The sequence below is a fragment of the Zeugodacus cucurbitae genome, chromosome 5 (assembly GCF_028554725.1).
Source record: "Zeugodacus cucurbitae isolate PBARC_wt_2022May chromosome 5, idZeuCucr1.2, whole genome shotgun sequence".
NCBI classification, from domain to species: Eukaryota; Metazoa; Arthropoda; class Insecta; order Diptera; family Tephritidae; genus Zeugodacus; species Zeugodacus cucurbitae.
In genome coordinates, this window is record NC_071670.1 from 8,144,258 (window position 1) to 8,170,162 (window position 25,905).

General features: G+C 33.6%; 1 protein-coding gene across 1 annotated transcript; it reads left to right on the plus strand.

Moving 5' to 3' along the window:
- Nucleotides 1-8,412: 8,412 nt before the first annotated feature.
- Nucleotides 8,413-19,829, plus strand: LOC105216275 (uncharacterized). The gene is made up of 7 exons (XM_054230961.1): nt 8,413-8,648; nt 8,902-9,036; nt 9,665-9,746; nt 9,835-10,048; nt 10,114-10,262; nt 10,330-10,480; nt 19,319-19,829. Exons 1-7 carry the CDS (start codon nt 8,517-8,519, stop codon nt 19,827-19,829), a joined length of 1,374 nt encoding a protein of 457 aa, XP_054086936.1. The 5' UTR covers nt 8,413-8,516.
- The last annotated feature ends 6,076 nt before the right edge of the window (nt 19,830-25,905 follow it).

Genomic DNA, 25,905 nt, shown 5'->3' on the forward strand with positions numbered 1-25,905 from the left:
ATTGAATTGAAAATAAAAAAAGTAAAATTTTGTCTGCAAATTGTGTGTGAAAAATTATTATTTATAAAAATTATGCAATAAATAAATAAAAATTGGCAAATATCAACAATTATGCATATCAGTGGAGAATACAATAAAGAAATAAAAATAATTTTAGTAGAAATGTGGGAGAAAAATTTTATTTTGATATTTAGAAATAAAAAATTTAATATTTTTAGTTTTTATTATTACTTATTTAAATTAAACAAATATATTTATTTAACAGTTTTATTTAATAATTAAAAAAATAAATTTAAAATTTTAATGAAAAATAATATTTTTATTGAAAATTAATTTTGTTAATACATATTTTGATATTTCAATTTAAATTAATTTCATCAATTTCAAATAATGTTTCTTCATATTTTTTTTTAATTAAATTATTAAATAAATATAATAATAAAGATTATAGAAACTGCTCGAAAAATATTAAAAAATATATAGAAATATACATTTGAAAAAAAGGTATTAATTTTTAATAATTTTTCTTTAAATTTTTTTTAATAAAAAAAATCGAATTTCTCGAAAAACAATAAGAAAGAATATATGGAAACATATATATATACCAAAAATTTTAATTTTTAATAATTTTTTCTTAAAAATTATATTATTTTAAGTTTTTTTTTTATTTAAATAATCTTATATAAACTTTTATTTTATAAAAAAAAATCGAATTTCTCGAAAAACAATAAGAAAGAATTTATGGAAATATATATTTATACCAAAAATTTTAATTTATAATAATTTTTTTCTTAAAAATTATATATTTTTTTATTTAAATAATCTTATATAAATTTTTATTTTATTAAAAAAAAATCGAAATGTTCGAAAATTATTTAAAAAAAATATATTGAAATATATATTCATACAAGAAATTTAATTTTTTTTTTTAATTTTTCCAAAATATTTTTATTCAAATTTTTTTTATATTTTTCTTATTTTTTTCAATATTTTTTATTTAAAAATTTATAATTTCATCGTTCTTTAAACTCAGTGTTAATTATATGTATAGTTACTATAAACCGTCGTAAAAAGTGCAATAACTAAATGAAAATATAACATTTATGGTTATTTCGTTTTGGAGGTTAAGTTTTTGTTAAAAAAAAATATTCAAATTAATTTTAATTTTCGAAAAAAAAGTTAAATATATTGAAAAATTAAATAATGAAATAAAAAAATAAATAATTGTGTAGAAGCGAACGATGATATACCTCAGATGTAAACCAGAGACCGAAAAAAGATACAATATACATGAAACACTTAGAAAAAACTTTACTACGTGAAAATAATATTTCACTATAGAGTGACAGATTAGAACTATTTCAAAGAAAAAAATTTCAGAAATAAAAAAAAAATAATAAAAATTTTTATTATTTATAAATTAAATACTTTTAATCGATATAAAAATATTTTTTTAAATATTTTTTTTTTAATATTAAAACAACAAATTTTATTTTCCAAAAAAAAAAATTCTTAACTGACTCGCTTTCCAACAAATCCACCGTTCAAACTTCGTCCACCTAATTTCTGTTGATTTTTATGTAATTAGTTGTTATAATTAATTTGTTGAATAATTTTTAATAGGTTCATAAACGAATGAACAACGAAATACAATAATTTAAACGAAAACTGAACTTTCTATGAAAAAATTAAATTTAAAAAAATTAAAATTTTTTATTTAAGAATGATATGAAAATTTTAAATAAAAATATGAAATTTTTTGTTTAAAAATATGCGAAAATTTAAAATAAAAAAAATTAAAATTTTGTTTAAAAAGAAAAAACGAAAATTTAAAAAAAAATATATATATAATTTTTTGTTTAAAAAAAATTACGAAAAAATCTGTTATAAAAATCATTATGTATTAAGCTGACTAATTTTCGAATGAAAATACCAAAATAGCTTAAGATATAGAAAATATAAGAATTCTACAATATGGTAATTTTTGAGAACTATTTTTGAAAATAAAAAAAACTCAATTTCTTTTCAATTTTTTTCTTATTTCTGAAAAATAGCACAGTTTTCATTTGCTAATTTCAAGCACTTAAATTCTTTTTTTATAAATTAAATTATTTTCTTACAACTGTTGAAATATTAGCAATATACGAAGAAGTATTGACAAATTGAAAGTAGCAAATTTATAAAAAAAAAGCAATAACAAAAGAAGAAATGACGCGAAAATAAGTAAGAAAGCGTTTAAAAAAGATATTGAGAAGCAAAAATGATTACAGTAAATGATAATCGAACACAGAAGCACAGATTGTTCATATACAAAATTTGAGTTCCGTAGAAGAGACGAAATAAACACTGTTGCGAAATTTTTTTGTGAAATGCGAAATTCATAAAAAATGCACTAAAAATCAGAGAAAACTAGTGAGAATGCAATATGAAAAGAAATATATGAAAAATGCTACTAAAAATAAGCAAGAACGAGCAGAGATTGAGAAAGTTGATAACTAGAGAAGTAATGGGTTGTTTTAAGCCTGGAATTTTAAAAATTTTGTTTTATAAACTTCAATAAACAGTTTGGAACATACTTATGGGACAAGTTTTCAAACATTCATCTTTTTTTCATGACTAGATCACTAAATCTATCGAAAAAAGGTTAGGCTTTTTCATTCAAAGCAGCTAAAAGTATTTTATGAACTTACAATTAAACTGTGTTGAACTCACTTATGCCGCAAATTTCTAAACATTCATCTTTTGTTTCATGACTAGATCATGAGATCTATAGTAAACAAAGCTTAAAACTGTATTCCTTTCAGTTTTAAACAAACTACAATCTCTGCTTGTTTTTGTTATAAAATCTTAAAGTAAAATATCGCCAAATTTTTTAATAAAAATGGAAACAAAGTACCTCAGCAACTCAAGATTTACACAAGTAAGAAACAAAAAATAAAAAAGATTTAAAATGGAAGAAATACCAAAAGTAAATATTTTTTACAGCAAAAAAAATATCAGAAACCATACAAAAAAACAGATATTAGAAAGAAAAAAATACTTTTCGAAAAATACGAAAATAAGCTAAAATAGCTGAAAATCTCTTGCTCAAAATTGTAATTATAATAATAAATATTATACTCCAAAAAAATTATAATAAATAATAATTATTATATATATAAAATTTGTAGTGATTTTCGATTTCAGTATCATAAAATTAGTTGAAAAATTATTAAATTTAATTAAAAAATATGAAAAATTAAAAAAAAAAACAGTTATAATTTTAAGAACAAAAAAGAAAAAAACAATAAAACTCAAAACAAAAATCATACAAAAATTAAAAAAAAAAGAATAATAGTGAAAAATCATGCGAAAACCAGAAAGAATTTACTAAAATTTAATGTGTGAATAAATCTAAAATATTTTGAAATTTTGCAAAAAATACTATATGTTTCGAAAGTAACTGTATTTAAAAAATATTGAAAGGAAAGTATAATGTGAAAAAAATACAAAAACTATATACATAATTTGAATAAATCATACATATGAAAAATCATACGTTAATATATAATAATAACAGAAAAAACCAACTGTTAGTGGTTAAAATAAATTAGAAAACAAAAAACAGTATTAAAAAAAAAACGAAAATGTTTGCAAAGTGAAAAAAGAAAAGAAACACAATTGTATATATTAAAAGAAATTGTATTTAATAAAAAACAAAAAAACATTACACAATTTTAATTGGTAAAACACAAAATTCTCCCCAAAACCCCACTCTACGACCTTCCAAACCCGATTCCACTTATTTAAACGTGAAATAAAGTGCAAGTGGTATTTAAAAAATAAAAATTTGGTTTTTCATTTCATTTAGTTAAGGGTACTAGAATGCTGTTGTAAAGGTAAGGTATATTAAAAAATAACAAGTAAGGAAGGGCTACGGCTTGTAACCGAACATTTTATACTCTCGCAATTTATTGAAGTATAAAGTTTAATAGAGAATAACGAAAATCGTCATATATAGTATATGAGGGCTGAACCGAACCGATTTCATTCATTTTCACCAGCAAGGTGCACATATCCAAAACTATACGCTCACTTAATTTTGCTAAGGTATCTCACATATTAACCAATACATATATGCGGAATAAAGCCCACCGTAGTTTTGAAAAACCCATAAAAAAATCTCCCCAATGAAAGCAAACACCGAGCCTCGGATGAGAAACCCCCCTTTTGATGACGACCCCTGCAAACGTACTAAGGACCATGATTTGAGGGCATGCACCTGGAATGTCCGGACTCTTAATTGGGAAGGTGCCTCTGCCCAGCTGGTTGATGTCCTCATACAACTAAAGGCTGACATCACCGCCGTCCAAGAAGTGCGATGGACGGGACAAGGACGGAAGAAGGTGGGTCCTTGTGACATCTACTACAGCGGCCATATAAAGGAGCGCAAATTTGGTGTTGGATTTGTGGTGGGAGAGAGACTCCGTCGCCGAGTCCTGGCATTCACCCCGGTGGATGAACGTCTAGCCACAATCCGCATAAAAGCGAGGTTCTTCAACATATCGCTGATTTGCGCCCACGCCCCAACGGAAGAGAAGGACGATGTGACCAAAGACGCTTTCTATGAGCGCCTAGAACGCACCTATGAGCGCTGCCCCCGCCACGATGTCAAAATCGTGCTTGGCGATTTTAACGCCAGGGTGGGTAAAGAAGGTGTCTTTGGCACAACAGTCGGAAAATTCAGCCTCCATGACGAAACATCGCCAAACGGCCTGAGGCTGATCGACTTCGCTGGGGCCCGAAATATGGTTGTCTGTAGTACCAGATTCCAGCATAAAAAAATTCATCAAGCAACGTGGCTGTCCCCTGATCGAAACACGCGCAACCAAATCGATCACGTTGTGATAGACGGAAGACATGTCTCCAGTGTTTTAGACGTGCGTACGCTCCGAGGACCAAACATTGACTCGGACCATTATCTAGTAGCAGCAAAGATACGCACTCGCCTCTGTGCAGCAAAGAACGCCCGTCAACAAACACAAGGAAGGTTCGCCGTCGAAAAGCTGCAATCACAACCGACAGCCGAACGATTTTCTACTCGACTTGCACTCCTGCTCTCTGAGAGCACTCATCAGCATCTCGATATAAGGGAGCTGTGGAACGGCATCTCAAACTCATTGCATACCGCTGCAGCCGAAACAATTGGTCTACGGCAACGCCAAAAAACCAGTTGGTACGATGAGAATTGTCGTTCCGCAGTGGAGAGAAAACAGACTGCCTACCTCGCAACGTTGCGATCGACCACAACACGTTCGGGGTGGGATAGATATCGAGAACTGAAGAGGGAAGCGAGACGCATTTGCAGACGTAAAAAGAAAGAGGCCGAAATGCGTGAGTATGAAAAGCTTGAAAAGCTGGCCGACATGGGTAATGCTCGAAAATTTTATGAAAAGATGAGGCGATTAACAGAAGGTTTCAAGACCGGAGCATTATCATGTAGGGACCGAGAAGGTAATCTGGTAGCGGATGTCCAGAGCACACTGGGATTATGGAGGGAACACTTCTCCGACCTGCTCAATGGCAGTGAAAGTACAACACCAGGAGATGGCGAACCCGATTCCCCAATCGATGACGATGGAATAGATGTTCCATTACCCGACCATGAGGAAATTCGAATAGCAATTACCCGCTTGAAGAACAACAAAGCGGCGGGGGCCGATGGATTACCGGCCGAGCTATTCAAATACGGCGGCGAAGAACTGATAAGGTGCATGCATCAGCTTCTTTGTAGAATATGGTCGGAAGAAAGCATGCCTGACGATTGGAATCTTAGTGTGCTCTGCCCAATCCATAAGAAAGGAGACCCCACAATCTGCGCCAACTACCGTGGTATAAGTCTCCTCAATATCGCATATAAGGTTTTGTCGAGCGTATTGTGTGAAAGACTAAAGCCCACCGTCAACGAACTGATTGGACCTTATCAGTGTGGCTTTAGACCTGGAAAATCCACAATGGACCAGATATTCACTATGCGCCAAATCTTGGAAAAGACCCGAGAGAGAAGAATCGATACTCACCATCTTTTTATCGATTTTAAAGCTGCCTTCGATAGCACGAAAAGGAGCTGCCTTTATGCCGCGATGTCTGAATTTGGTATCCCTGCAAAACTAATACGGCTATGTAAGCTGACGTTGAGCAACACCAAAAGCTCCGTCAGGATCGGGAAGGACCTCTCCGAGCCGTTCGATACCAAACGAGGCTTCAGACAGGGTGACTCACTATCGTGCGACTTCTTCAATCTATTGCTGGAAAAAATAATACGAGCTGCAGAACTAAATAGAGAGGGTACAATCTTCTACAAGAGTGTACAGCTCCTGGCGTATGCCGATGATATTGATATCATCGGAAGCAACAACCGCGCCGTTTGTTCTGCGTTTTCCAGACTAGATAAAGAAGCGAAGCGTATGGGTCTGGTGGTGAATGAGGACAAGACGAAATATCTCCTGTCATCAAACAAACAGTCGGCGCACTCGCGTCTTGGCTCCCACGTCACTGTTGACAGTCATAACTTTGAAGTTGTAGATAATTTCGTTTATCTGGGAACCAGCATTAACAACACCAACAATGTCAGCCTTGAAATCCAACGCAGAATCACTCTTGCCAACAGGTGCTACTTTGGACTGAGTAGGCAATTGAAAAGTAAAGTCCTCTCTCGACGAACCAAAATCAAACTCTATAAGTCGCTCATTATTCCCGTCCTGATGTATGGCGCTGAAGCGTGGACGATGACAACATCCGATGAGACGACTCTTGGGGTTTTCGAGAGAAAGGTTTTGCGCAAGATTTTTGGTCCTCTAAACATTGGCAACGGCGAATACCGCAGGCGATGGAACGATGAGCTGTACGATTTATACGACGACATTGACATAGTTCAGCGAATAAAAAGACAGCGGCTACGCTGGCTAGGTCATGTTGTACGGATGGAAGAAAACACTCCAGCTCTGAAAGTATTCGATGCAGTACCCGCTGGAGGAAGCCGCGGAAGAGGACGACCTCCACTCCGGTGGAAAGACCAAGTGCAAAGTGACCTGGCTTCACTTGGTGTTTCCAATTGGCGCCAAAAAGCAAAAAGGAGGAATGAGTGGCGCGCTCTGGTGGATTCGGCTATAATCGCTTAAAGCGGTTCCTACGCCAAATATATATATATATATATAATTAGGTATATGGGAGCTAGGAGATGTTATTATCCGATTTTAATCATTTGGAACAGAACAATATTAGAATTAAACTATTTCCTCTGAATTATATTAAATTATCTGAGAGATTTATCCATATTTTCGGTTAAAATTTACCCATAGGCGCTGAGTTCAACATGTTCAATATCTGGGGCCTTGAAAAGTTATAGTCCGTTTTCGACAAATTTTTCACAAATGAAGCCAGTAATGATATACACAATTTATGTAAAGTTTTATTCCGCTATCTTCATTGGTTCCTTATGTATGCAATATAAAGTGAAGGATTCAGATGGAATTCAAAATTGAGTTATAAGGAAAGTAGTCGTGGTTGTGAATCGATTGCGCACATTTTTTATCCGTGTTATCAGGGTGTCAAGAAAATATTATATACCGAAATTCATTGAAATCTGTCGAGTAGTTCCTGAGATATGGTTTTTGACCCATAAGTGGGCGATGCCACGGCCATTTTTGATTTTGTAAAAAAATCTGAGTACAGCTCCCTTCTGCTATTTGCAAAATTTAGTGTTTATGACGTGTTTCGTTAGTGAGTTCACTCACTTTTAGTAATTTTCAACCTAACCTTTGCATGGGAGGTGGGCGTGGTTATTATCCGATTCCAACTGTTTTCATGGTGTGTGGTGGGGTACGTAAGAGAATCGACTGCAGAAAGTTTGGTTTATATAGCTTCATTGGTTTGCGAGATATATACAATTAACCGATTTGGGGGCGGGCCACGCCCACTTCCCCAAAAAAATTACATCCAAATATGCCCCTTCCTAGTGCGATCCTTTATTCCAAATTATAACTGTTATAACTTTATTTCTGGCTTAGTTATGACACTTTATGTGTTTATGGTTTTCGCCATTTTGGTGGCAATCGTCCGATTTTGCCCATTTTCGAAAGCAACCCTCTCACGGTCCCAAGGAACATGTGTTCCAAGTTTCAATACGATATCTCAATTTTTTTACTCAAGTTATCGCTTGCACGGACATTCGGACGGACAGACATCCGAATTTCAACTCCACTCGTCATCATGATCATTTATATATAACCCCATATCTAACTCTTTTATTTCTTTGTGACACAAACAACCGTTATGTGAACAAAACTATAAACAACATGAAGCGAGAGTATAAAAAAATAATAAATAAAAATAATTTGAAAAATCAATTGAATTAGTACTTTCCAAAGCATCCCAGGCAACTTATTAATTTTATTTTATTGTTTTCTTTTTTTTTCAAATAACAGCAATAATGTCAAAAAATCTACAAACACAAACAATTTTTTTCCAAAAAAAAAATGTTATTTTTCATCTGGTTTCATTTGGGCCTTGTAGAAGCTTGTTCAACAAATTTTGATAAAACAATCCCAGCAGTTCCTTGTGAGAATAATCTAACGTGTGGTCGTAATGAGCCACATATTATGTGCGAGGTAAGGCACAGTTAATCGAATGAATCATTCGCGATCGGAATAAAAAAATTACGAATAATTGCGAATAATTCGCAAGTGTAATAGAAGATCATGACGTAATAAAGAACAACTCTCCAAGAAAGGGAGAAGATTCATCAGGAACGATCATTATAATTTCTTCCAAATCAAGACTCCGTAAAACTAAGTGATCTATGCATCTTATGACTTATATGTACCAAAATACAGTCCAAATTCTATTTTCTTTTAAACTTAGTCTCGCCCACCAAAGTGCCAGCCATTTGAATCTCTTAAAGTCGGCGCTGATGAAATTTATTACTTTTTACTTGGTCACAATGGCATACGGAATCGAGTGGCAAAACAGTATAATATTGCAAATATGAATATCGTGGTAAGTGGACGGTGAGAGAGGTATTTCCTAAAGTACGTATTGATATTTGCGAATCCAGCAAGAAAAGACATCAGATGAGGTTCAAGAATTCCTTTATATGAAATAACCGTGCTAAATAACTGTAGATGATACGAGGACACAGAATTGAACAGATTCTCAGAACTCGTTCGAAGTGGAGTGTAGTCTTTTAAAAAGTATATGGTTATATGCAAGGGTTAGATTTCTCGACTTTGTAATCCCTTATGATCTTCCCTAATAGTTCTTCTTATATATAAGCCAGGTTTCTTTTTAATACCCTTGACCGCAAGCTCACAATTAATCCAGCTTCTGAGCTGTGGATGATCTGAGAGTTCATAGAACTTGAATTTCAACAAAAAATGTATTATTAAACAAGCTCCGGAGCTTCCGAGATCTAGGGACCTCAATCTTCACGAAGATCAAGCTGTAAGGACAACTTTTCTGTACCAATTGTCGTCTAGTGAGTTTGAGGGCATGGTTTATCAACTTCTGATAGGTGTAGGAGTTTTCAGGGGTGGCTGGAGATTCTGTGTATAAAAATGCTTTACTCGCTTTATCTTTACATATACTCGTATTATATCCCAAATGTCTTATCTCATCTTCATAACAGCATTGGAGTGCGCAATTGCAAACGAGAGCCGAACGTTATCTAAAAAGATGTCGCGTGGGACCTGATTATTGTCAAAGAATTGGTAATATCTAGCAGACTTCCGGACAAAATTTTTCAGTTACACACACACATACACACCCTCTCTTTCTCCATCTCCTCTCCAACTTTAGGCCCCCCTGAAACGCATGTGAATCAAAATTATCACTTTCATCACGGTATGATACATCAGAAATGGCCGGCACATTTGGTACGCAAATGGTACAATGAATTCAACTACCGAGAAAAATGGAAGAATTTTAATAGAAAACGTAGAAGGGGCCTCATTGGCAACTACTCGCATTTAATTTATCCTACAGTCGAACTGATTGGTTGTAATGGCGCAAAGTAAGCGGTTTTGTGTGTTCCAGCGGTAACTAGCCATTTATCTAATTCATAATCATACTCAACAGTCTCTCCGACGGTTATCTCTTCGTTTGTTATTACTGGCCGCGTACAAAGAAGAGATATCTAGAAGATTTTGTTTTTGGTGAACCTTGTTCAAAGTGCAATCCGGAGTTACCGGCTCGTTCTCGCGTCTTTCGTAGCCTATGTGGTATAGGTGAGTGTGTGGAAGTTTTGATAAAGTAAGTTGTTAATGTGTCACTGTATTTTCTCTGTTCTTATAGATTTAAAAATGATGATGGTGAAAAATGGTAGAATTATAAGTAGTGCAATGAGCCTATTTGAAAGCTTTCGATATCAAGCTGTAACAAGCTTTCTTTTACTAATTTCTATTACTCGAAATATAGCATACTATTCAATAAAACCATTTTATTGGTGAAAATTTTGAGCACAATCTAATGAAAATGTTTCTAGTTAATGGTTTTGAGAGACTTAGACTCTAAGTTTACTTATTGAGAGCTTAAACTGTATGGAATATAGAACATAATGTTAATAAAGGAGAGTTTCACCAAAAGAGAGCTGCAACTTCATTATTAGAATTTGTTCTAGGCTACTTCGGGACAGATACACGATTTAACGAGAAGCTTTTTCAAACCCAAAATATGCCTAGAGGTCTGCCATTGCCAGTTAACTTAATCCTTCGAGGCTTTCTTCGATTTTTTATTGGTACTTCGTTTTTATGTGGTGGGTCCCAAACCCTACGCACAACCGCAGAAGCGGGTTCGCCTTCAAACGGATGTTTGTTAGCTAACCAGAGGATACTTGGTCTAAACCCGCATGTCATGAGCTGCTTGAATCATGTGGAGAAGAATCATTTCTGGCCACTTCCAAGTGAATGACAATCAAAAACTTTCCTCACTTACGTGAACTTCTACACATGATCCCATCCTCCCACGCCACTGCTGACAGTCTTAACTTCGAAGTCGTAGATAATTTCGTATACCTGAGAACCAGAATCAACAACACGAACAATGTCAGCCTCGAAATCCAGCGCAGAATCACTCTTGCCAACGGGTGCTACTTTGTACTGAGTAGGCAATTGAAAAGTAAAGTCCTCTCTCGACGAACCAAAATCAAACTCTACAAGTCGCTTATCATACCCGTCCTGCTTTATGGTGCCGAAGCTTGGACGATGTCAACATCAGATGAGACGATGGAACGAGTTATAGGACGACATTGACATAGTTCAGCGAATAAAAAGACAGCGGCTACGCTGGCTAGGTCATGTTGTCCGAATGGACGAAAACACTCCAGCTCTGAAAGTGTTCGATGCATTACCCGCCGGAGGAAGCCGAGGAAGGGGAAGGCCTCCACTCCGTTGGAGGGACCAGGTGGAAAGTGACCTGGTTACACTTGGAATCTCCAACTGGCGCCGAACAGCGAAGAAAAGAGAGGAGTGGCGCGCTCTCATCGATTCGGCTATAACCGGCTAAACGGTTCAACGCCAATTACATACATACATACAATCCTTCGGAAGGACTCTTCGGTCTTCCACAAGATATGACAAGGTATGAATAAAAGTGTGGTCTATATGAATATTGGATTTATTGAAAGATATATTTTTTTTTTAATTGAAACGAAGAAACGATTCCGATGCATTTTTTAAATGGTTTAAGTTGGCTTAACAGTTTAACTTTGGTGTTTTTGAAATCTGTTTTTGTAATTGATATGTAATACTAATTACTAGCTTGTATATTCCAGCTTGATTTCATCTCAATGCCACTTGCTTCCTTGCTTCTTGCATTAATCCGCATTTTCGTTCTTTGATTTCACTCATTTCCCCCTTAATTTAATTGACCCTCACCTTCTTATGCATTATTCGTTTCCACACATTTCATTTCAAGGTGAAGGCAATGATTTTCAGCAATTGTTCGTCTATTAATACAGCTTGTTCTTCCCAAAAATTACCACACCAGTGGTATTGCTTTTGTAATTGCATTTTCTTTCAGATTTTAGCCGCAACAAGAGCAATTACCTTTTCCAAATCGATTTTATTACAATCGATGTTGTATGTGTTGTTGTTGTTGCTAGACATGTTTAAACCTTTCAATTCACTTGCTGTAATGTCTCATACTGTTGTTATACTGACATTGTACCGCAGTCAGCTGCCGTCGGGATGCAAGTAGCAGCAGCAACAACAACATGTACGTCACCACCTGCCGTTCCAGACGCCATTCGTTTGGCGCCAGTCGAATTCGTCATAGGCGCACACATTTGCTTAGGCTTAATGACGTTTCGACAGTCAGCACAACAAAAACAAATTCGGTTATTTGTCTGTCTGTCTGCTCATTTCTTACTATGCAGTCTTTTGAAGAAATAAGTAGTTAAGTTTCTAACTGCGTTAGAAAGGTCACAGTGTCACGCCCTACTGTGTCGAGTTGGACCCTTAAATATGTTTTGTATTGAAAAGCCGTTGCTCTTAATTGAGTTATTGCAAAGATTTGCGATTGGCAACCGGAAGTGAGTTGACTTGATAAGGTTCTGGATAAATTGATTTGACTTAATATGTGCTGAAGACCACACCAATCCATGAAAAGTTGGTCTCTTCTATACTACCTAAAGCCAGAGAAAATCTACTTAGAAATCATTACTCAAAAAACATCTACCCTTGCCTCCTCCTTAGTTGGGTTTCACGATCATCTGTATACCCCATAACTCAACCAAGTCTACACATATCCCTCGATAGTTTTAAAACATCACTATCATATATATCAAACCACATGATATAAATGTCATATGAGTTGTGAAAAGTGAGTGGAATCTACTTAGAGCTTGAAATAACGAGTAAAACTTTGTAATATAAAAATTGCAAGTCTTAAGTCGCCACATGCATGAGTTAGTATGAAGAACTAAGTTTCAAGAAGACATATTGGAGCATCTTATATTAATATTTGCTCTTATGGAAGTTCTCTGATGACGATCTAAGCATTGTTACATGAAACCGAATGTATTTACTGCTTTCGTGTACGCTAATCTCAAATAATCTATCAAATTCAGGTTATACTTAAGATTGATCTTAATGCCTTTTCGAAGAATTATCCCAAATTTCATTATACGACACCAAATCCCTAGTATAAACCTAATTGAAAACCTTTTAAGCTAACTGTTCCACAAGTTCAGTAATTATTTTATTTATTATTTTATTGAAAACTATCGTGTAACTAGCTATTTTTATATTCGCTATTTACAGAAATTTCTGAAGACTGATTTAACCAAAAACCTTCGAAACAAAACGTTCTTCTACAAAATAAACGGATTTAATTGCATTGATCTAACTTTCAAGTTTATCACTATCATAAGATCCCTTAAATAGAACATTCCATGAGTTCAAAAGTCAGAATATACTTCAAACAAAGTGTTCCACAAGTTCAATAGCTATTTATTTCCATACCTTCATCATTTTAAACCCATTTAACATATTCATAAATTCATCTAATTATTGCAATACTTTCAAGAATCATTTCATGAGTTCTTAACTCGAAAACAGCTTCCATAATACGTTCCAAAAGTTCAATTTGTTCTTGGTCTATACTTAATTTTGTCTATCAACCTATAGCACTTAATATTAGTATATTCCTTCAACATTTTAAGAGAAAATTACCCCAAAACACTACTAATAAAGCGTTCCACAAGTTCAACAACTTCTCAGTTCCAAAAAGGATATTAACAGTTCCCTATTTTTTGCTTAAATCATATTCACAACTTAAATATTGTTTACCTACAATTCAAATACTATTTTTTTACAAAGCCTAGTCTTCATTTCATGAGTTCAAAAGTCAGAAACTACTTCAGACAAGCTGTTCCACAAGTTCAATAGCTATTACTTTGAGTATCTTTATCAATTTAAAGCTATAACAAGTTCAACCCATCTGCACAACAAGCTATCACATAAAATTGCCTAATTATTTCAATACTTTCACGCTTAACACAATTTACGAGCTCTTAAATCGGAAGCCGCTTCGTTAATCCGTTTCACAAGTTCAATGAGTCCTTTGGTCGAAATCTAATTTTGTTTACCAGAATACAGTAGTTAATATTAGTATCGTCTTTCTACATTCTCATAGAAAACGACCCCAAAACTCTTTCCAAAACTGTTCCACAAGTTCAACAGCTCTTCATTTCAAAATTTTACATAAAAAGTTCCCAACTTTTTGCTTAAATATAATACAAAATTCAAATCTGGTTTATCTACAATTCGAGAACTCTTTTTTACAATGTTGAGTCCACTAATCCGACGCTTCTTCGGAACACTTTGCTTGACAACAATGTCTGCCGCCTAGATAATCAGTCTAATAGCCACAGTCTACGATGTCGTGCAATGTTTCAGCCTTCCTGCAGCTTATCTGAGTATTCTACTTACAATCTAATACGCAATCACAGTGTCTTTTGCTCATTCAATCGATCTACAGATCATTCATAGTTACTTCGCAACTTATTCCCAGCGTTTTTCGTTCGGCCGTTCGTCCACCGGTCGATCAGTCGATGCGTCCGTCCGTCCAAATTTAACCGCCCGTCCATCATATCAGCCATTGCGCTCACAAAGACTGTCCGCCCCCTTTGTGCGGCTGTCGTTTCTGTTCAAATTATTTTAATTTATCATTGCATGGCGAGTTAATGGGCAACAGGATAAGGGCTAAGACTATGGCTATTGAAAGGCGGCGGCAGACAAAATCCAGTTGAAAATAAAAAAAAACAGAGAAACACTGTAATAATATAGTACAAAAACAATGTGAAATTGACAACAACAACAACTACAACACTGTTGCATTGTGCGCTACACCTGAGTGCATGCAGCTAAGAAAATAGGCGCAAAACAGAATTACGGAAAATTTTTGGAAAAATTAAGATTGTTGTGGCGGTAATACAATATCGATGTGTGTGTGTGTGTGTGAAAAGATGCTAACAGAGGGTTGGAAATTTCTAATCCGTCGGCCGTAATCACCAATAACAGCAACAACATCTATATACTACTGTTGTTGTTGTTGCTGCACCTACTACCACAACCAACAGTTGACCATGAAACACACACTAAGCCAACTCTACTTATAAATCCAGGTAAAACCGTTTTCCTTGGAACTAACACCATAAGACAAGGCAAGCTGTGAAGGCGAGGAAAATCGCAAGAGGCTGGCCAGCAGCACAAGAAAAAAAATTACAAACACACATACATATGTATGAGCCTATCTTGCGTGTATTAACCAAGGATTAAGTGCATGCGTATCCTGCCGTGCCCGCCTACCTGCTGTGCACCTTTGCGCATGCGCAGCCAGCATGCACAGTCTGCTGCCACTTCTCCTTCTTCTCTGCCGCTGCTGCTTGCATTTTTCTCGCATTTCAATGCACATTCTTCATTGTCATTGTCGACAAGTGTCGCCGATGTGTCATTAGATTTGCTTAACGGTCGCCATTTATCAATAATACGCACCGCTTTCGTTATGCTTCGTGAGTTTGTGTATGCCTCTGTGTTCGTGCATCTTTTTTTGCTTCATTGCACATTTATTTTTATTACTCAAACGCTTTGTTTTGGCTTACAGCATATTTGCATCAGCGAATTTTTACAAAAAAAAAAACTTCTTATTATTTTTGCTTTATTATAAAAGTATTGACCTTTCACGAAAATTATACCTTCTTGAGCTGTAAAAATTTGCTTTGTGCCAAATTCACTGTTACTTTCTATAATAGTTCCTTTATTAGTTGAGGTTTTGAAGGTGTGATGATATTTAAAACCGCAGCTAACAGGAATTTAGTAAATATTTAAGGGTAAACATGAAATTTCATACAAGGACATTATGTATTATGAATGAATTTAAATTATGAAATTTTTTAATAAAAAAAATAAAAACCAATTTTTAAAATTTAGACTATAAAAAACTGAAAAAAATCGCTTCTGTTTTCTTCAAATTTTATTTTATTTTTATATCATAATTTAAAAAATCATATGGTATATTTATTTCTTAACAATTTTCTAGCTGTGTCATAAAGAGATTTAATCGGGTATACCATATGCTCGAAATTTGTGGTAAATTGAATTATAAACGAAGCTTTTTCGAAACCACCTTTTGGGAAACTCTTAAAAATATTCCATAAGTTTAACAATAGCTTTTTAAGACCCATAAACGCATCATTTAGCTATTAAATTTGCCACAAGTGAGTTACTTTTATAATACATAGCTCCTATAAAAACACTCATTGGCTAACCCTTTCAAAACTGATCCATAAGATTTACAGCTTTTTAGTACGAGTCTCTCTTTCCAACACATAATAAAAAACTAGTAACTTTCATTGAAAACACCTACTACAAATTGTAAAGGGTTTCAATAGGGACGCTACAAAAGTAGACCGAAAAAACGCCGCCATATTTCGTCCTACTCTTTTGACATTTCTCTTCCGCAATGTGGTAAACCTATTTCATTGTTCATCGAAAGATGTACGATCCAACAACGAATTCGTAATTATTAAAATTCTGAGTCAGTGGCTTCAACTTTAAGAGAGCTACGTCCAATTTATGGTCGTCATAATCGTCCTGTCTGACCGCTCAAAGATAAACGAATATTTTTGGTCCGAATTGTATGATATGTACTTGGACAATATGTGGTTCCAACAGGACGGCGCCACAACCAACAACAGGGGAATGCCAAAATCGATTTACTGAATACCAAGTTTGGTGTACGAGTTATCTCACGAAAATTGGATTCAGCGCCTGGACTTCTGCAACGTGCCCGTGGTGGCCATGCAAAAAAAACAAAAATCGAGTTCCATACATAATGCCATAGAAAGTACTTTTACAGGAATCAAGAATTTCATTGATATCCCAAACCCCTATTGTTTTATTTAAAAGAAACGTTTGTTGCGCTCTTATAAGAACCCCCTTTACTTGTGTATAATTCAATTGAGATAAATTAATATTTTTCGAAAATCAGTTACAATGTCTAATAGCTATATTTGTATAATCTTCGAATGACATTTGGGATAGTTTCAGCTCTCAATCGCAATACTCATCATCCGGTATTCTCCCAAACTTTCTCATACATACATTCAATTAAGACCCAACTTAACAGTAAGCCTGCATCTTTAGAGATATTTCGGCGATTTATGAGTAACTCTATACTGGGAATAGTAGCTCGCGAAAGCCAGTTATCGTCATCGCCCCAAGAACCAACAACCTATTGACTTCCTCAGAATGATTTTCCTCAATATAAAGCTTTGGCAACTTAGTTAAAGTGTACGACGCACCTCGGAGGAAGCCGAGGAAGAGGGGACCTCCACTCCGATGGAAGGACCAAGTGGAGAAGGACCTGGCTTCACTTAGTGTTACCAATTGGCGCCAAACTGACAAAAGGAGAGATGCGAGGCACGCTGTTGTAGACTCGGCTATAACTGCGTAAGCGGTGTCTACGCCAGTCAAGAAGAAGAACTTAGTTAAATATTGCGTTACCGAGTGAGAAGAATCCATTAGAAAGGTAGCTTCAGATCTAAAGTTATTTAACTAACACATAGTAGGAGTAAAGACACTGTGAAACGTCAAAGACAGACAATGTGACATGACAAATTCTTTAATTTCACCAGCTTTCTGAGAAGGCTCCAATAACCCAAAAGGAGTATTTAGTTGTTGTATCGATTAGGTTACGTCTGGCATTACTGTATAACATCAAGAAGAATATGACAAATATGAAAAAGAGGAAGAGCATTTATGAAATAAAATGAAATATTCGGAACTTATAAGCTTGGAATTTTGGAGACAGGCAAGGTAGACATATAAAGTTCTTTAAAGCTTAAATTAATATAAGATAAAAATATTTCACCACCAATGAAGAGGTTGGTAGCCGGTGGTGTCATAATAGCAGGGTCCTCTAAATAAAGTTCCATCAGATAATGATCTTTCATGAATTTTAGACTCAAAATTTTATAATAATGCCTATTATAAATCGGATCCAAAGTTTCAAAAATATTAAAACTTCGAGACTAATTTTAAGATAACCGAATTTACATTTAAGAGTTTAAGTCTTGAGAGAATTGTCAGATCAGTCAAATTTTTGGTTATTATTTTAGAGTCAATTATTTATTATTATTAATTATTTATTTTTTTAAGTTAAATCTCAATAAATATTCATTTATAGAATACAATATTAAATATATTAATTTTTTAACTAAAATTATTTTCCTTTTTTAGATTTAATATAAAATTAAAATTAAAATTAAAGTATAATGAAATTTTATTTTTTCCAAAAATTTGGAAATGCAGTGTAATCCATTTATAATGGACTCGCTTAAGATGGACACTCTGTTATTATGTACCTCTTTGTCAAGTCCCAGTTCAAACATATGTAAAAAACTCGGTTAAAATAGACTCGGTTAAAATAGACTCGGTTATAATGGACTCCGGTTATAATAGACAATAAAATCGGATTTTGTCCATTATAACCGAAGCTTTCAAAATCAAATTTCAAAACAAAGTTGGCAATAAGCAAAATTTTGTACTTCCCCGAATTCGATCAAGAGACACAATCAGTCTCTGCAGCAGAAAATGTTCATTTTATAAAATAAAAAGCGAGTATTTACTTTGCATGAAAAATATACAATAATATGCGAAATTGAAGGAGGAACTTCCCAAGCTGACATTTGCTTGAACAAAAACCTAAAAAAAACAGACCGTTTCGAACATATGGATTAATCAGGAAAAAAATTAAAAATGATTGGAAAGTCAACGACAAGAGAAAAAAATAAGAGTGGCGACCATCCTCAAGTTGATGAATTACTGTTTAAATGGTTTCAGCAGAAAAGGGCCAATAATTTTCCAGTATGTGGTCCAATGCTAATGATGAAAGCCAATTAATTCGGAGAAGCTGTCGATGCTAATTTTAAGTGCAGTTCCGGATGGCTAGACAGATTTTAAAAGAGGCATAATATTTGCTTCGGCAAAATTTGTGGTGAATCGGCTTCTGTGTTACAAATGACTGGCTATTACAAACCTGGCCTATAATAAGTAACAATTATTCCAAGGACAACATTTTTAACGCGGACGAAACGGGAATTTTCTATAAGATGCTGCCTGACAAAACACATAAGATCAAAGATGAAACATGCAGTGGTGGAAAAATGTCTAACTGCCATGATTTGTGCTAATGCATCGGTATAAAGTAAATTATTGGTTATTGGTAAGTTTTAAATACAATTTAATACAATCCGCTGTTTCTGAACAGTGTCTGCTTTCAGGACAGCTGTGAGTCTTTTAGATGCTGTCAATATATTAAGTGTTGCATGGGAAAGTGTCTCTAAGGAAACCATAAGAAACTGTTTTCGACATGCTGGTCTGGTAAAAGACATTCCTGATGGATTAGATTTCAACCAGGAGGACGATGAACCTTTAAGCAAAATTATCGAAATTAATAACGTAGTGGTTTTAAGCAAGTTTGATGAATGTTCAAGAATTGACGAGAATATTATAGCCACAGAAGAACACTCAGACAATGACTTAATTCAAGACTTTCTGCATGAGCTGCTTGAAGAGGACTCCGGTGATGAAGATTTAGCACAGCCCGAAACTATAATAAAAATAGAAGACGCTATGAATTATTCCAGGAAACTGAAGCTATATTTTCAACAAAAAGAGAATAGTTCAGATGCAATCAATTTGCTCAATAAACTCGAAAGCAAACTACAAAAAGATTTTGCCAATAAGGCATTCACCCAAAAGAAAATCACTGTCTTTTTTCAAAAGACTTAATTAAACTTATTATTTTCTTAATTTTGTATTTTTATTCATAAACTTTATTGCTTTAATAAAAAAACACATTGAATTTACTTTTTGAGTTAAAAATTTTATATTCCGATTAGATGGACACTCGGTTATAATGGACAATTTGGCATGGTCCCGTGGAGTCCATTATAACCGGATTACATTGTAATATGAACACATTTTAAGTCAAACTTATTTTTTTAAATATTTTTTACACGTGATAATACAATAAGTGAGAATAATTTATTTTTTATAAAAACTGATCGATATCTATTGAGGAAAATATTTTTTGTTTAATTACAAAAAAGAAAACAAAAAATTTATTAAATTTTATTAAATTAATATTCATCTCTTTTGATAATGTTCTATTATTTTATATTTAAAAAAAATTAACTCCTTTTTGCGAAAAACCTTAAATTTACGTTCTAAGCAATTTTCCTCGAATAAAAACGCGTCGCACATACTTAACGGTAATACCGAAAATATCATTAAAATAAGCGCAAGCCATGCAGCGCTACCCTTGCGGCAAGCAACAGCAAAAACAACAACTAAAGTCATCATTTAAAAGCATTATTAGAACAAAGCAAACGCGCAGCTTCCAGCGCCAACATCAATGTTAACGCAGCGACATAAAACAACTACAAAAGCAACTACAAAAAACATGTCCATCATTCAAAAAACACTTTACCCCCACACTACTGGCAAGCAATCACTTTCTAAATAAACTAGAAATGATTAGATGAAGAAAGAGTAGGCATGTGTGTGTATTTTAAGTATGTTTGTATGTGTGTGTATATGTGTGCGTCTGAGTCGCAAATCTTCTGCACGCACGTCCATCCGGTGCGTCCTAAATTATTGATCCAATTCAATTTTGTATGTAAATTTTTGGAAATCTCATGCATGTGAGTATGTGTGGTAGAAAATTATATACAGACATACATATATATATGTTGTTGTTGTATGTGCCTATGTAAATATTTTATATATTTATATACTTAAATCTTTGCAATGCACGAGTCGCCAGCGTCCACTTTGTCACTATATCACACACACATAGGTAAATAAGTATATATATGTATATATTTAGATATATAATAATGTGCCTTTCGCCGCTTTGTTTGGCCCACAAAGCATTGCGAGAGACCACATAAAAGCTTAAAATTTCAAAATACCCTTCAGCAGGCACACGCATGAAAGCACACACACATACACATATGTGAATATGTAATTATGTAAATATATATGTTTGTATATGTAAATCTCTCCACCTTATTTGTTTGCTACAAGCGAAAGGCCTGCCAAGTCCATATACATACATATGTACGTATGTCTTTGTGGGCGAGTGAAAGTGCTGACGAATATGCGCGCTCAAGTTAGGACTCGCCATTCGCCAATTTCTAGCAACTAACCACCACACCCCGCTACCCAAACCCTCGTCGTTCGGGTGGTCGCACATAACATTGACAACTCGTACGCATACATCTGCATAGCTAAGTGGGCATAAAAAACATCAAGTGGACATAAAAAATGCGTGTGTGTGGTCGGTAGGAAATATGTACTACGAAGAGGCGATGATTAGTTGTGATTCGGGTAAAATTAAAGTCACTCGGATATACGAAATTTGTTCCGAGAAAAATAACGGTTTTATGAGGTAAGACCTCTGCCGGGTTCCTCTTCTCAATAGATGTCAGATTCTAACATCCTGATTTCGATGAAATTAGACCGTGTTTAATATGGAATATACCGTCTGATGTTATTATGCAGTTAGAGGTCCTATAAAAGAACCCTATCACATCTAATATACTCTGGTCTTCTTTTGGGTTTCATAAATTAATATTAGTTAAAATTTAGGATCCTACAATCCTCAGATCGTTTTCAACGGATTTATAAGATCAGCTTGCCTTTGTACAAGGAAGTCTCTAAGGATTGGAATTGCCTGCCAAGGGTCGACCTCATCAAAAATTTAGCTCACATTCAAAAATTTACACTTTTCCCCCAAAAGACTCTTATCAACAAAACCTTTGTTATTATTGTAACGACTGAAAACCTTCCCCAAATGGTTTTGAGGAATACAACCGAGCTGATAGCCCTTATATATCCCCGACAGTCGGATCAGAGAACGATGTTTCAAGAAGATCGTCATGTCTGTATATTACAAACCCAAGGTTTCCGACGCTTATAAATATTTGGACCGATTATCTATCATATTTCCGAAGTGGAAGTGAAAAGATATCAAAAGATCCGCGTCCAATTTCCAAAAAGTTTTGTCAGAACTCTTTATAAGAACCTTTATAAGCAAACTGTTCCGCCTTATTTACTCTACAGCTAGCCCAATAAAAGGGACGTTATCTTGAAGTTACGTTTTAGAGGTTCAGATTTCATAGCTTGAGAGCTCTAGACAATCGCGAACTCGTCAAGATGTTCTAGACACATTCTAATAAAGCCTCTACAGAATAGTTAGACAATTATTGATCAGATAATTAGTCTTCGTTGCGTCAAATTCAGCACTCCGTTTCAAAAGACAGGCCGAGCCGTTGATTCTGAGGCCATAAGCAGTTATGGACGGTAAAAAACGACTCATCAAAGAATAATTTAATTTAAGTTTGATAAATAAAGAGCTGAAAATAATTCCCTTTTGCGGACTCTCAATTTTTACCAATTATCTACGGATTTGTTCTGGGCAGCATCTGGGACCATAAAAAGTTGGGACAACAAAACCAGTGTAAGACATGATTTTCATCCATTTAGATGGATCTAACTTGCATATTCTAGGCGATAATCGATGAGGCTTGTATTTTATAGAATATTTACTGGTTGGAGATATGCATAGATCTACATAGAGCCAAATTTTCTTATAAATGCTGAATTAGGAGCTGCGCGTCATTTGAAGTTGCAATATCTCAGAGTCCATCTCGGTTTTATATAGTTAATCGTAGAAGATTTGAACGTTTTCAGGACATCATTTAGAAAGTTGCGAGCTTAGAATGAAATTTCTAGTTGAAACCGATGCTTTATTCCATCCATCAACTCCCTCCGATCTCATCCTCATTATTATCGTCTTTCACATCTTCTTTGTAATACGCTCACATTTCCTACCGACCCACTTGGTTCGCACAATCAGTTTCAGACTGCAACTAACTACCCATTTGAAAGTACTCCCGCACTTTATTGCATATACGACGTAGACGAGAAACTTTGTATGTAAGTGTGTGCGACACACTGCTTATCGAAAGTCCCCGAGCAACACAACAAAAAGCAGCAGCAGCAAACAAACAACTCAGCATATAACTGGAAGCGCAAAATCAGTAAAGGAGCAAGATTTGAATACAACAATAGGCTGGTCCGCAGGGGGAACGTGGGCGGTGGACCAAGCACAAACAATGGAAAATGCGCGCATGTAAATGCATAGTTGTTGTGTTGTGTTCTATGAAAATTTGGCCAACTAACCGTTGTACACGTGTGACAGCAGCAGCAACAACATTTCGCTTACGTTTTCAATTCCTTACACCCTCTCGGCCTCACACACTACTGACCCTCCACCACCACACCACAACTCGTGATGTCGCAGCTTTGGATTTTAACGCGTGAAGTGAGTTAGTGTTCAGCAGTTGGCTTTTGGCCTGTGTTCTATTGCCTTCTAGTGTCCAGTTCATGTGGCAAATTCCGGCTAGCTGACATGCTGTTAGAGACGGGCTGGTCAACCACAAACCGCTTGCCACCACCACCACCACCAACATGGTATAGTCAATGTTGGCTGCAGATGCCATTAACGGTGTATTTAGTGCAAGAGTAGTAGATAGTAGTGGCAGTAGTTGGAGATATATGAGTTAGTGCTTTGAAAAATGACTGGGATTGAAAATGAAAAGTTGTTTTAGTTTAAAATAATACCGCAGCTGGGTTTAGAGGGTTCACCAATTAATATTTTTATACGTAATGAGCTTCGGTAGCAATTATACACTAATTTTAGTACACAACATGTGCATAGAATTCGTTTTACAGCCAAATTTTTAAAAGTGTTGCCTATCCTCAGGCGCAATAACTCATTAAATGTTATAACTTCTGCAATTTTATTAATTTTTTCAGTGAAGTTATTTTTTTAATTAAGACATTTTGAAAACTGTAGTTAAAGTCAATAATTTTTGCATAGGATTAAAAAAATAATATTTGAAAATTTTCAAATAATGAGAGTTGAAGAGAAGAAACTACAATGCACTTATTAATGGCTAAAATAAATCAAAAAAATCAAATTATAATAAAAGTAAAAAAATCGATAGTTGCGAATTAAAATGTATTAGATGAAATAATTTAGCATACACACAGGCGCTATTTTTAGTTTAATCGTTATAACTACGTCAATTGTTGAGATATTTTAATATTTTTTTCAATTAATTAAAATTGAAATTAATTTTCTTCACTTAAGACATCTTCAAAACTGTGCTTAAAGTTAATATTTTTTGCAATAATTTGAAAACTGAAATATTTAAAATTTTATGAAAATGTGTGAGAAGAGAGTATGCCTAAAATAAGAGCAAAATTTAAATAAAATGTGAAAAAATTCATTGCTGAATTAATAGAAATTATTAATAGACATATTAAGCTATTTTTATTCATTTTTTAGCATATCCGCAGGCGCCAATTGCATACGTTCATACATACATGGAAAGAAAAAAAACCTTTTTGATTAGAAAATATTAAAAATGAGTATGAATGGTTCTAATTTATCTAATTTTAAACCAAATTAGAACTTCTTTTAAAAAATATTTTTAGAATTTTTTTTAAATATTTTACATTGAAAAAAATATTTTTTCTTCCAAATTTCAGTTAAAAAAATTTTACTTGAATATAAAAAATACAAAAGAAATTTGTAAGAATTTTTTTTATTATTTTCAAAATAAAAAAAAATTAATTAATTAATAAAATTAATTCCAAACTATTTGCGTAAAAATTAAAATTGTGTCGTAGTATTGAAGGATAGATAATATTTTTTTTTATCTGAGTTGATTATTTTTTGTTCCATAGTTAGTTTAAAGTAATTTTTAATTTATGAAATTTAATTATCAATTACATATATTTTGTTAAAATATTTTTTGAATAAAAAAATGCACACTTAAAGAATGTTTTCATGAAAAAAATTAATTTTTAAATAATAATAAATTTATAAAAAAATATTTTTTAAATAAAAAAAAATAAAAAAAAAAATAATAAATAAACAAAAATAATTAAAAAAATATAAAAAAAATTAATTTTTAAGTAAAAAATTAATAATTTAGTTTCAATTTTATATTATTTTTTTAACAAAAATATATTTCATTTGCTTTTCTTTATTGTAATTAACACTATTTTGTCCTCAGTAAGTTAATAACGGCTAACCATCCCAGCTGCGCCTAAAACCATGCTATTACTATTTAATATAAAAACATATTTTTTAATAAAAATTAATTCGTAAAAAACTGTATTTTGAATAAAAAATTCAGAATTAAAAGATATGTATTTTATTAAAAAACATTCTTCAAAAATAATTTTGAAAAATAAAAAATAATAATTTAATTTCCAAATTATTTCATTTTCTAACAAAAATATATTGATTTTGTATTTCTTTATCATAATAAACACAATTATACCCTCAGTAAGAAGTCAGAAAGCCTTTGCGCCTAAAACTATGCTATAACTATTTAATTTAAAAAATTAAGTTAATTAATATAATTTTTAATAAATCTGAATACAGTGCTTTTTTCATGAATTTTTTTTATTTTTGACATTTTTTTCAAAATTATTTTTTTATTAAATTATAATAATTTATTACTTTAAAAAATTTAAGAAAATTTCAAAAAGAATTCTTTCACAACATAACAAACGCCCTTTTGCCTTCATTAAGCCAATAAACGGCATAAATCTCCCTCAGCGCCTAAAACTATACTACAATGTTCGCAAATAATCATAAATATGGCTTCTAAAACTTGCTAAAAATGCATTTTTCTTTGTAAGACTAATTTTTCTGCGCCACTGAGCCATTTGCGTTCCCCTTGCATGCATCTAATAAATTTACTTTAATGCCGCAATCAGT

Bases quoted from the DNA above. Each gene is read 5' to 3' on its own strand.
- LOC105216275 (XM_054230961.1), top strand. From the start codon at position 8,517: ATGTTATTTTTCATCTGGTTTCATTTGGGCCTTGTAGAAGCTTGTTCA. The intron at 8,649-8,901 runs GTAAGGCACAGT...TTTTAAACTTAG, and splicing joins AGCCACATATTATGTGCGAG to TCTCGCCCACCAAAGTGCCA. The intron at 9,037-9,664 runs GTAAGTGGACGG...TCTTCATAACAG, and splicing joins TTGCAAATATGAATATCGTG to CATTGGAGTGCGCAATTGCA.